We start from the raw sequence: 12,847 nt of genomic DNA, 5'->3' as shown, positions 1-12,847 counted from the left end.
AAAGACTCTCAACTCACACAGTTCAGCTTTGTGGTCCAGCTTAAACTCTACACAGAAAAAAAAAAATCAATCTCTATGTATATATTCTAAAGACCCGACCACTTCTTTATAAACAAATACCGTAGGCTGCTATCTCCTCACAAAAAATTAAATGCAAACTTTTTATCAGCAAAAGCACTTCCCCTCTCAAAACGCAGCAACATCTTTTTATGAGCAGAATAACGCACACACTCGATATGCCACGGGGATATTATTCTTTAAACTCTTCAAGTCCATACGCCCAATATGCAATTTATTTATTGCACACTTCGCCAGAGCCGTCGCACCATGAATAGAACAAAAGAATAAATTTTCACGTTCCAGATTAAAAACGCCCAACAATTTGAAGTATCCATAGCTCTTTTCAAATAATTGCACGACTTATATTAAAAACCACCACTTAAAAACATGTAGGCCACGATTTAATAGAAAAAAAACGCACACCCCTCTTCCACACGAAATGAAACAATTACGTACTTTCTGAAGAGATAGTCCAGTCAGCAAAATACGTTTAAGGTAGTCATAAAATTTTTAGGCACGTCTCCCATCTAGAAAAGGCACAAGGAGAACTTCAGCAGCTCCCGATAAACGCATCTCTTTTTAATACGGCACCACAATACTCCGTTCTTTTTCAAACTCCAAAACAGCAACCAACCAATAAAAAATATTCAATTCAAACATGCTCCAAAGACAAACGTTACCAAAAACTCCAGCCGCCACATGGAAACACAATTAAAGGAACATAACTTTTATGTGTTGCCAGGTACAAGTCATCGTACCAAATATAGACACTACTTCCTTGTCCTTTATTGAATCGTGGCTATATCAAAAACAAAACACCCATAATATTCCATAGCCAAAATTCTACCACATTGTCATTTCATGGCCCAAGCAAATAAATGACCAGCCATTGAAACATAATAGCTTGATATAAGAATCTGACTTGGCAAGGAGAGCTGACATAGCTGCTGACCTGTTGACAAGTAAGCACACAGGCTGGTGATGCAGACACTCACTCAAGCAGCTGAAGCAGGCACACACACCTCAAGCAGCTCAAGCAAAATTGAGAAAGTCTAATGAATAAACAGTAGCTAGAAAAGCACTTCAAATTCAATCCAATATTATTTTGAGTAAACCTCTAGTTTGAATAGCACAAGCTTGACAAAACCCACTTGACATCAATGACAAAATGTCTAACACAGCCCAAGGTAACCGAGGCAAAGTGGCATTTCTTACAGATTTTTTGAAATTTTCTTATATTAAATTTAGGAATATACATAAAGATTCAAGTATCAGCTAAAAGAAAATTCCTTTAAATAGTCTCCTAATAGAAATTATTTAGATCTCTTCTGATCATGTGTACACATGGTCCTCTCCATACCATTAAAAACAAGACATTTGTTGCATGAGAAATAAATCTAAAAGAACTCTAAATTTACAGGTTACTAATGAACTCTGAATTCATCAGTTGTTTAATGGTTGTTTTAATCACATCCATATCCTGCTTGTATCCTATACTGAAGGTGTTTATCAAGAGCAAACAGCCCTTGAAATTATATTTTTACAGGAAGTAAAGCTTCCTACCTTTTGACTGCTAAATCCATTGCAGTCTCAAACATATCCCATACTTTTCCTGTATAATGCCAATATATTGACTTTGAGAAGAAGAAATTTGAAAGACAGTAGGAATGAGAAGCTGGCTACAAAAGAACACGAAATAAAATAGTGATTATTTCCCTAAAATATTTCCTGTTTAATGAGCCTGTAGACAATCTCGAGAAGAAAATGATTGCTTATTAATTATATTACCATGTACAAGTGCCTTCTTATTGAACAAGTACTAGTTTCGGATGGCCAGAACAATATACGGGAAAGAAAAAGGCAAAAGTAACGTTGTTTATTGGATCTGTATACTAGTCAAATTGACCTGCAAGAACAGCTATTCACAAAGACTTCTGAACTTACAGTCTAACACTATCAAGTGTTGTGTCAAATATTAAAACGGTCTTCCAAATTTTCAAACCTCAAAACAAGTGGAACACGATGAAAAACTAAAGCCGCCCTTTATGCTAAACCAGAATCTACACTGATTAAAAGATAGTTTCTACTATGAATGTGCAAGTCTCCACTTCACACCATCTGCTCCAGAACATCACAGCAGAAGTATCAAACAGTGAGATGCGTATGTTTGCTTTATCAGATCTTCTGAGATCAGTGCTCCCCTGTAATAAGCACAATGTACACCCTAAGAGTTTTCATCAAAGATATGATAACTGCATACGCTTCACCCCTGCCATTTGTTGAAGATAATCTACCAGAAGAGTTCATTAATATCAAAATACTGCAGGAATTTGCAATATTGAAACATATATAAAAAGCAGCCATGAGTTCCACCTCACCAGCTTCTCATTATTGCAGTACAGGTATACATTATACTGTTATGCGTCTAGTATGTATCAATGACTGTATAAAATAGCACTCTACCAATGAGCTGTACGAGTTCTTCGAAGAACTCGAGGTGGTGTTCGCATCTCTTCCACTGGAATACGAATTTCCATGAGCTGCAACAGAATTCCAACAAATTAGTGTTTAATACACCCCCAAATATATATCCCATAGTTCACATGCTATGCATATCAGATTTTACTATCTTTATGAAAAATGATGGTTCACCCAAAAAAAGTCACTGTTCAGCTGAATTTATGGCACAGGAACACGTAAGATATGAAATTGAACTAGTTCCTGAAAATGCAAATAATGACATTCTTTTCCTGGGTACCATGGTCATATTTTTATACAAGGCTATACTTTGCCTAGCATAGCCCAGTTTGACAGAAGAAGCCATGGTTAAAAAAAATGGTAAATAAAATTTAACAGAACAGGTGTGGCAAAAATCCAAAATACCATTACTGATAAAATCAATAAAAGTGTCTGAGAAAGGAATGGTGAGAAAAAATCTTGATCCAGTTATTGGACATAAACACAGGAATTGAGTGCATAGAAGCAGTTCAGTTACACGTGTTGTGGACAAAATATGCTTTCATGTGTTCATCAGATTCATCAGAATATGCATGATAAATTTTCCCCATAGAACTCCCCTAATTGTTCCAACCTAATTTAACTCTCATTTACCCAAACACATAGGGTAAATGGGTTCGTTCCAAGTAGAAACCTTAAATGATAGGGTGGTTAATAAAACAAAGTGCCCTCTTTGCAGTCAAGGACTTGTTAAGTTGCACACTCTACCAGTCAGCCAGTCCTCGTGTATTGCCCTTAACAGATAAAATAACTACTAGTCAAAAGTTTCATTTATAACTGCAGATACATAAGCTTCAAGAACACAATACCATGGATCTGCTTGTCTTCCTTTGTAGTAGGCCAAAGAAAAACACGCTAAATGGCCCAACTATTTTGAAATATCAAATCATCTAACAAATTGCAAAAAAAACACGACTCAAAAATGATGCGCGACAATGTCCATAATTGGAGATACTCATTTATGATATTAACAACTAATTACTATGATGCCTAGTCAAAATTTGTTTTTCCAACACCACAGAAATAGTGACCATATCTTGTATAAGGACGAAATATTAGACATTGACCACTCATGAATATCACATTCACATGTGCAGCCACAATATCTGCACATGTGAATATGATATTGATGAGTGGTCAAATGCTTCTCTCCTCTATTTGATGAGGTCGTGATTGAGGTGGGGTCACAATATCTGGTTTAATTTATCACAAAGAATATTGTTAATTGTGTTGCTCCTGAAAAAAACCAATGGAGAAGTATCCCACATTGTTTTGGACCTCATGTGCAACACATTGTCATGATTTAACCCTAGACAAACTTGGCAAATTTTCATGGATTAATTAATAATAGCGAGGAGGCAAACATTTACAAAGTTCAGAATCAAATTCTTGGGTCTAAAGGATATCATGTTACGTGCAAGAAGCTCCAATCTGCCCAAAATGATGTCTTGACCTTTGATTCCTCAAAAATCTACACCTAATATGTCATGAAGCTTTCAACCCTTATAACTGAACATTATGATAAATATCAACAATTCAATAAAGGCATCGATGCATGACAACTGTTTGTATAAAACAATGCTTATGATTATTACCAATTAACTAAGATAAACTGAAGCCCTTGATCGGCGATTATTATCAATTATTAACAAGCAGCAGTTGCTACGAATCAAGTCAGCAATCCATACCCATAACATGGAACGGTGTGTAAACAGCAACAAGCTTTATTTAATACCATCGATAGGCAAGAATAGGGTTGTGATTAGCAGCCTAAAATAATGGGCCACTGATTGTAATGAAGAGGCATGAATTAATCAGAAACGATTAAGAATAAAGGAGCTGGTATTTATTAACAAGGGGAACATGAAGACATAAATTGGAGGGGAAAGAAGGGAGATAGGAATACAAGGACAAAAACTCAAATGAGATCAGATATTCATAAATAAATATATATTCAGAAAATTGTCTTATTTATAAGACTTCAAAATATTCTGTGGCATTACAAGAATGAATATATTAGGCTGAAAATAAGATATATCAGTCCATTCAAGAAGCAGAGATGGGAGAAAGGAAGTCAACAAGCATCGATAAAGTAGAGATCTGATATAAGAAAATAATATTCAGGCATACAGCCACTGTGCATTATACAAGTAATTGGTATGAGATCTAGGTGTTTGTGCCTCAGTTTTCTTATATACATTCATAGATATTGGCTCTAATAAGATTTATACTTGAATTATGTTCCTTCAAATGAGAATATATATATATGTATTGTCCCTTTATCAATTACATGTGAAGTTGATGGAAATAAGCTAGGGAAATGCGGTTTACCGTTTCTCCCAAGCTAAGTAGGCCACCCCAAGGGATGGAATTGTCTCAGTGAGCCGTTCCTGCCGCTTGTGGGCCAAGGGGCGAGTTGTCTTAGTGGGATGCTGTGCGCTTTGGGCTTAATTGAGCTGGGCAGTTTACTAGTGCCCTTTCGAGGTTTTCCTATCAAACTAAACTATGATTGGTTATGGTGCAGTTAGCCGGTAACAATATTTATCATTCAAAATAACATACTTGTTCACTAATCCATGTATTTGTTCATTGTTTGTTAAGTTTATTAATAATTGAAAGAATTTACTTTAGTATGTTATTGTTAAGAATAAATTATGTTGTTGGAACTGTCAATTTGGGGCATAAATAGGTTAATCCCAATTTGGGGACATTACAATTGGTATCAGAGCATTAATCCTGCCAGCCTGCAGGACAAACCCACTTTAACCATCATTCGATTAGGGTTATCTATTCAAGTCCTCTTCTTAAGTAAATCATAGAATTGAATCAAATGGGCCAACATTGCATTTCTCTATGTGTGTTCTTTACAAATATGCGCTTCATGCCTTTGTATAGTTACATGTATGCTTCATGTCTTACATATGTGTATGACCTATATTGTACGTGTATTCATGCCTTACAAGAATTCATGTGTTTGATTCCTACCTTACATGTATTCATGTGTATACTTCATGCTTTATGCCTTATGTGTATTCGTGTGCATGATGCATGCCTTACATGCATTCATGTGTACACTTAATGCTTTACACCTATTGTGCATTCGTGTGTATGATCCATGCCTTAATGTATTTATCATTCCAAATAATATACTTGATCCATGTATTTGTTCATTGTTTCTTAAGTTTATTAATGATTAAATGAATTTACTTTAGTATGTTATTGTTAAGAATAAATTCCAACTAAGTGGACCATTCATTCTCCTATCTAAGGATAAATTTACTTTAGTTGGGCCATAAATTCCAACTAAGCATAAATTTACTTTAGGAAGGCCCAACGCTTCACTGAGTGATAAGTGGACCATTCATTTTCATGAGAGATGGATTCTTGTGAACCACTACCCATGGTACATGGGTCAATGAGTTTGACTCGAAAACTACACAGTTGAATCCTAATAGCAATAGCATAATTTGACTTGCTGTGGAAAACATCCCGCACTTATCAATAAATCATATTGTTGGAACTGTCAATTTTGGGCATAAATAGGTTAATCCCAATTTGGGGGCATTATAATTGGTATCAGAGCATTAATCCTGCCAACCTACAGAACAAACCAACTTTAAGCATCATTCGATTAAGGTTATCTATTCAAGTCCTCTTCTTAAGTAAATCATAAAATTAAATCAAATGGGCCAACATTGCATTTATATATGTGTGTATCTTTCAAATATGTGCTTCATGCCTTATTTGTATTTATGTGAATATGTATAGTTACATGTATGCTTCATGTCTTACGTATGTGCATGACTCATGCCTTACGTGTATTCATGTGTATAATTCATTACTTATGTGTATTCATGTGTGTGATTCCTGTCTTACGTGTGTTCATGTGTATGATTCATGCCTTACATGTATTCATGAGTACACTTCATGCTTTATACCTTATGTGTATTCATGTGTATGATTCATGCCTTACGTTTATTCATGTGTACACTTAATGCTTTACTCCTTACATGTATTAGTGTGTATGATCCATGCCTTAACGTGTATTCATGAGTACACTCATACTTTAAGGGTTTGCTTCATGCCTAATGTGTTTTCAGCGTGTTTACTCCATTTAAATACTCTTCTCATGTATGCCTCATGTCTTATGTGTATTCATGCACATACTTCATGCCTTATATGTATGCTTCATACCTTGTGTGTATTTATGTATTGCCTCATGCCCTACATGTCTTACGTGGAAGCTTCATGCCTTATGGGTAAATTCCATGCTTATGGGTATTTACGTCTATGATTCATGTGTATCTATGTGTTTGCTCCATGTTTGTCATGTTTTCAGCATGATTACTTCATGTGTGTGCATGCCTTATTTCTTGAATAGGCTTCGTATTATGTATGATGTATTTGTAGCAAGTCTATTAAGTGCATGTTTTCACAAGTACTTATAAACTATTTCAAGAGCCATATTCTTGCATTCAAATTAAAATGGGGTGCACTTCAATTATCAAGACCCTTCTTTCTGCAAACATGAGTCTCACAGTCCCCCTAAATAACATTGGTAAGGCACTAATAAAAGCAACATAGGGATTGTTGAACATAACAATGCCATGAAAATCTGTAAGGTGCCTGCCGAAGGATAGGAAGGAAGAATGTGCACGAATACAAATGCTCAAACGCCATGAAGTGATAGTGTAAGAACTTCACGAGTATAGCAAGTTTGCTTATAAATTGTGAAAGAAAAAATAAACAATAGCAGGGCACTAAGACAATAGCCATAAAATCATGAGAGAAGCAGTCTATCATAATAGTACCATCCTCCTAGGCACACATTTCAATCTAGGGGATCTATCACAACACACAGAAATCCCCCTGCCTGTGGACATATATCATTGATTGATTGAGTTCAAGATGATAAATTCGATGCATGACTAAACAAGTTTACTCTCTCTTTTGAGAAATCAATGAAAATCATACCATTTATCATAAACCTGTCAGCTGACTTGACTGTTGTACTCTATTAAGTTTGATAACCCATCATGTACTTTAACCATCAAAACTTTTCTTGCTTAACACCAAACTGTCATATGAACAACAGTAGTGACTGTCATCTTTTTAATAGTATATCAAAACTGATAAAATCAAAACATAGTCCTAAGGAGTTTACAAGTTATGCTCAGTCTGTAGACATGCCCTTAACAAATAAGAACTAGTATATCACATCTCCAAAGATCGATTTCATTTTATCAAGGCCCAAGGTGTATCAAATGACGTCTATCTCAAGTATAATGTTTATACACCATACAAAGTATAAAACAACAACAAACACTTCATCTGGAGGTATAGACAACTTTACATAAAGTAGAAGGCAAGCAAGTATTAGCCACTTATCAGCCTATGACTACAGCGACAATTCATGGACATCCAAAGATTGTCCACTAAAGCAACACAATCAAGAGGAACATCACATCTAAGGATGTGTGTCATGTTTCTAATCCTCATTTCCTCTTCTTACCTTGCCTCAAGGAAATAAATCAAAGCAAACTCCTGGTAAATGCAGGGGAAAGCTTAACTTGAGTCATGGGCCATGCAAATTCTCAACTCTTTTTCAAATTGTTGAGAATTATTGGGACACCCCACATTGAAATAAAGACAAAAAAACATACCTTGGTTTAAATCTGCAAGTTGAGTTAATATCAGACTTGCCTAGCAGAAGCTAATTACATTCCATGAAGGATCTAAGAATTACAAGTCTCCAAAGGTTCTAATTACATTCCATGAAGGATATAAGAATTATGAGTCTCCAAAGGTTAGGTAAGGGACCCTCACGATGAAACAACTTGGATAAAATCTTGGGAAGGGCAGACTGTCATGCCCCTGAACTTTCAACACTTATAGCTCATAATTCTTTTAGCGGCCAATTGGTGTTTTGATGCTTGACCGACCTCAAATGAGTTAGGGCATTATAATAAACATCAACAATTCAATAAAGGCATTGATGCATGACAACAGTTTGTATAAAACAATGCTTATGATTATTAAGTAACTAAGATAAATTGAAGCCCTTGAACAGTGACTATTATCATTATTAATAAGAAGCGGTTACTACAAGTCAAGTGAACGATCCATACCCATAACATGGAGTGGTGTGTAAACAGCAACAATCCTTAAATAGAGATTACAAGACAATCTTTCCATAACGGAAATGATCAGGAATAAAATCACGAAAGACAAAAAGGAAACTAAACAAGTAACTAAGATGACCATTATAGAAACATTACATTATTATTTTAATACCCTCCCTTAACGGTCATCCTACTAACTACCCTAGAGAAGATGAGACATAATCTGCAGGTCATTTGGCCATGAATGCATAGAAGCCTGCCCCCTTCTCTTCAGAACGCTTTGCAACATGGGCCTATTGAGACCCTCCTTCGTTCTTCAGAACTTCTGCATATGACCAAGTTTACCACAATCCTTCCAACATGATGTTGGGTAACAAAGCTATCCCTCCCTTTATCCAGAGACACAGAGATCAGCTTCTAAAAAAACATCAAGGTTTTGTTGACAAAAAATTGGTAAAAAAAAATGGAACTACGATTTTGTGGAAATATCATCAAACCCTCGATGCAATGCTGAAATCAAAAATAACTTTATTTTTGAGGAAAATTGGTAAAAACCGAAAAAACAGCAACACCATGATTTTTTGTGCAAAAAAAATCAGAAACCCTTCCATGAGAGAAAGAACCCACAATTTTTCAAAACTCATGCAAAACACCAAAAACACAAAAATCCTGGCACTGTGGTCAAAGCCCTTCATCACACGGTAAAACAGAAAACCTTAGTTACCGGGTTCGCCTGTTTTGGGGCCCAAACTGTAGTATCCCTTGGCTAATCTGACCCTGTTTCGCTTATTTGAAGCCCAAGGAATATTGTCAAACACTTGGCATACAATGTTTGAAGCCGCTGTGGTGAATTTTTAATTTGTCTTCTTTGGGTTTGTAGGCTGCAAATGAAGTTATGGAAAGCTTCTAACAATGCTAGGTTGTTATAGAAATGATATGCTAGCTGTTTTAGGCCTTTACACACACATGTAATGACTGAAATTAACTAGTACAGCTAGTTGACATTAAGACAAACACTTGTCATGCATCCCAATGTATACCTACAGCCATTAGGCATTTAAGCAAACAGTTGGCATGAAAGCTAAGTGGCTGATCAATGTTGAATGTTACCATGAATGTGGAATATGCAACTTATATCTCCATTAAACATATGCAACCTCCAAGTATTTCATGATATAATCATGATAGCAAATGATGCAATGAAGTAATGATTTTCTAATACAATGACAATAGATAGAAAACCTGGAATTTCAATGGCTGCCTTGATATATTGGTTTGATTCTCCTCATATGCAAAGCCCTTGTCAAATATATATAGTTGTTCACCTTTATATATTCCCTTCTATAGAATTCGAACTACTGTAGCGCACTGTTCACGCACACTATTCACAGCACTGTAGCGCACTGTTCATGCACACTGTTCATGCGCACTGTTCACCACACTGTAGCAGCAAATTAGAAAACTTGAAATCTGTTGTCAATAGCTGCAAATTCACACATCCAGGTCTGCAGATAATAAATGACTGTAATTGCCCTTGAATGGCACACAAATTCAAGAAGCTCTCACCAATTATGCACCAATGATGACTCAGACATAAGCCATCCAATTAGCAGATCTCAGTGTTTATTTTCAACACCTCAAATGCTGATCACCTTGAAGAGTTTTTGTTCCTCAAGTTGCAGAAACCCTTGTAGCAGATCGCCAATCCCAAGGAATAAACAATGTCAAAATGCACCTTAAAAACTTCATTAAATACTTTGGAGTTGGCGCCCAATAATTAATCATTTAATTTGCCCCCCCCTTTAATGATGATTTGACCCTCGAAGTAAGTTATGAAATAAAGTTACATTATAACTTTATAATATGATCCTTTAAAAACATTAATGTTTATTTTGACCAAATAAACATTAATATCTCCATAATTACTCAATAACACTGAACCCCGTCTGAACTGGGGACTAAGCAGATGAAGCTACACATGACCAAATGCCTTACTAAAATTAGTAAGGGTCCCTCTCTATCAAAACCTGACTTACTATAAATAGTAAGTTGAGCATACGGAGTCCGAATGAAGCCAAACCTACAAAACTCTAACCACTGGAGAAGTTGCATCCCTCAAAGGACCCTCTATTCAATCTTAATAGCCTACGAAGGTCAGTAATAGGCTAATCCCATTGAATATCTGATGTCAACAAAAAGGGGAAATCACACAAACGCGAACCGGGTTCGCCTTTTTTAGGGCCCAAACGCGAACCAGGTCCGCATTGAGTTTGCCCTGGGTCCGGCTAGGGTTTGCCATTTTGACTGTGGGTTTGTCTTAGATTCGCCAAGGCAAACCCATAGTCAAAATGAACCTAGGATGAACCCACAGTCAAAATGGTGAACCCTGGCCGAACCCGGGCGAACCCAAGCGAACCTACAGACTGGGCCAGTCAAGTCACCAAAAAGTGACATTTTTATATTAAAAAAGTTAAAAACTAATTTTTTTTTGCCTTTTTGGGGCCAAAAACCCTAATCCGCCCTTGCTAATTGGCATTTGGCATTGATCAATGATGAAGTGGCATACCATTAAATGTATTTAGATTTGTAATTTTGTATATTTCTTTAAATTTTTGCATATAATATATATATATATAAATGGACAAACCCAACCCACAAACCCAAAAGGAAAAAATAAATTCCCGAACCCATGAACCAAGTTTGCGTCTCCAAACCCGATCCCGAACCCGAACCGGTGACTTAGCAAAAAACACATCGCGCGGAAAACAAGCTACTCACAACAAACAAAACAATCCATCACGACAAAGGAAAGCAGATGGCAGAAATTTCAAGGCAATCAACCCAAAAATTGAAATCCCTGATTTTATTGCAAAAATCGATCAAAAACAAAACCGACAATTTTGTAAAAAGTTGGGAAAAAGTGTCTGCAAAAAATACCCAGGTCTGAAACAAAAACCGTAGGTAGCGAATATTGCAACAAACCCACGTGGAAAAAGAAACTGCAAACCCTAGCACAGATTCAGAAAACCACGGCCAAACCCGTCACAAAAAAACCTTAGAACATGGCCAAAGAAAACTGCCTCACATGCAGTAGAGAAAACACGGGCCGGTTGCAAAAAATATGGACACCCAGTCACGATTTGCAGACAGGAACCGGTGCCAAAAACCTTTCAAAACAGCGCGATTTGACACCTCAAACAGGTTTGTGAATCCTCAAACACATCCTAGGCTAGGATTGGAAGCATAACAACAAGAAATTTAAGATGAATGCTTTGTTGTCTCTTCCTCTTCTTACAAATTCAATTTGGACAAAAGTGCCCCTTTCATCAAACCAACAGGTGCAAAACCACCCTATTGAATGTGAAACCACCACTTAAGTGCTCACCTAGTCCTCCTATCTTCTGAAATCCAAAATTTTTGCAAATGGACTAAAAATGAAGAGCTGTTTTCTTGAAAGTGTGTAACACTTATAGAGGAACTTGAATATTTTAAAAACATCCAACTTTGGGTGCCACCAAAGCATTGTTTCTGACCCTCTTCATCACAGAATTGTAGTGAGACACGAACTCATTTTTGGATCACAATTTCCCAATATAGAAGCTTTTGGGTCTTCAAAAGCGAAGTAGACTCAAAAAATGAGAGATGAACTACTTAATGGATGACATGGCTGCTATCAAACCTTGAACCATTCTACCCAAGGGACTAAAATTTTTGTCTCCAACTCTCTGAAAATGTTTCAATTGTCACTAGGCTTGAATCCCTCCTTGCTTAAAAATAATGGACCTTAGCTTGCTTGAACTTGCCCTTGCAAGCATGCAGAATGAGATTTTGACTAACCTTGACCAAGTGGTCCTTGCTTTTTCATATGTAACAAACAGCGCTTCTTTCATACACTCAAGGGCTGGCAAAAACAGTTCCACACGTATCCTATAGGACAATATTTACAAGCACTTTATCAATACACCTCTGCTTAACACCAAACTTCAATTATGTTCCCTAGAAATGGACAAATCAACTTCCTTCTTGATCCAACATAAAGCAGATGGCAGGATGTGTTGGAAAGTTTCTGAACCAAGAGTTTAAACAAACTCTTGAGAATGAGGTTAGCTTGGGAACAAAAATTAAAAAAGTGAATCAACTTCAACATT

The 12,847-nt window shown here is 36.4% G+C and overlaps 1 protein-coding gene across 6 annotated transcripts in view; it reads right to left on the bottom strand.

The window, feature by feature from the left end:
* Positions 1-1,813: 1,813 nt before the first annotated feature.
* The window catches only part of LOC131074683 (ABSCISIC ACID-INSENSITIVE 5-like protein 2), a 45,078-nt gene continuing 34,044 nt past the window's right edge, over positions 1,814-12,847 (bottom strand). For 2 of the 6 annotated variants that reach the window (XM_058011359.2, XM_058011361.2), the window contains 2 exons: positions 2,524-2,600; positions 1,814-2,350 (listed from right to left, as the gene is read on the bottom strand). In XM_058011359.2, coding sequence (XP_057867342.2) covers position 2,350; positions 2,524-2,600 — 78 coding nt within the window. In that variant the 3' untranslated portion in view covers positions 1,814-2,349. Of the gene's footprint in view, positions 2,351-2,438; positions 2,601-12,847 lie in introns of all 6 variants that reach the window. The other 4 variants (XM_058011357.2, XM_058011358.2, XR_009113101.2 and 1 more) reach the window with 3 other exon arrangements.

Source organism: Cryptomeria japonica, chromosome 4, assembly GCF_030272615.1.
Source record: "Cryptomeria japonica chromosome 4, Sugi_1.0, whole genome shotgun sequence".
NCBI lineage: Eukaryota > Viridiplantae > Streptophyta > Pinopsida > Cupressales > Cupressaceae > Cryptomeria > Cryptomeria japonica.
This window is presented reverse-complemented; position numbering and strand designations above follow the sequence as displayed.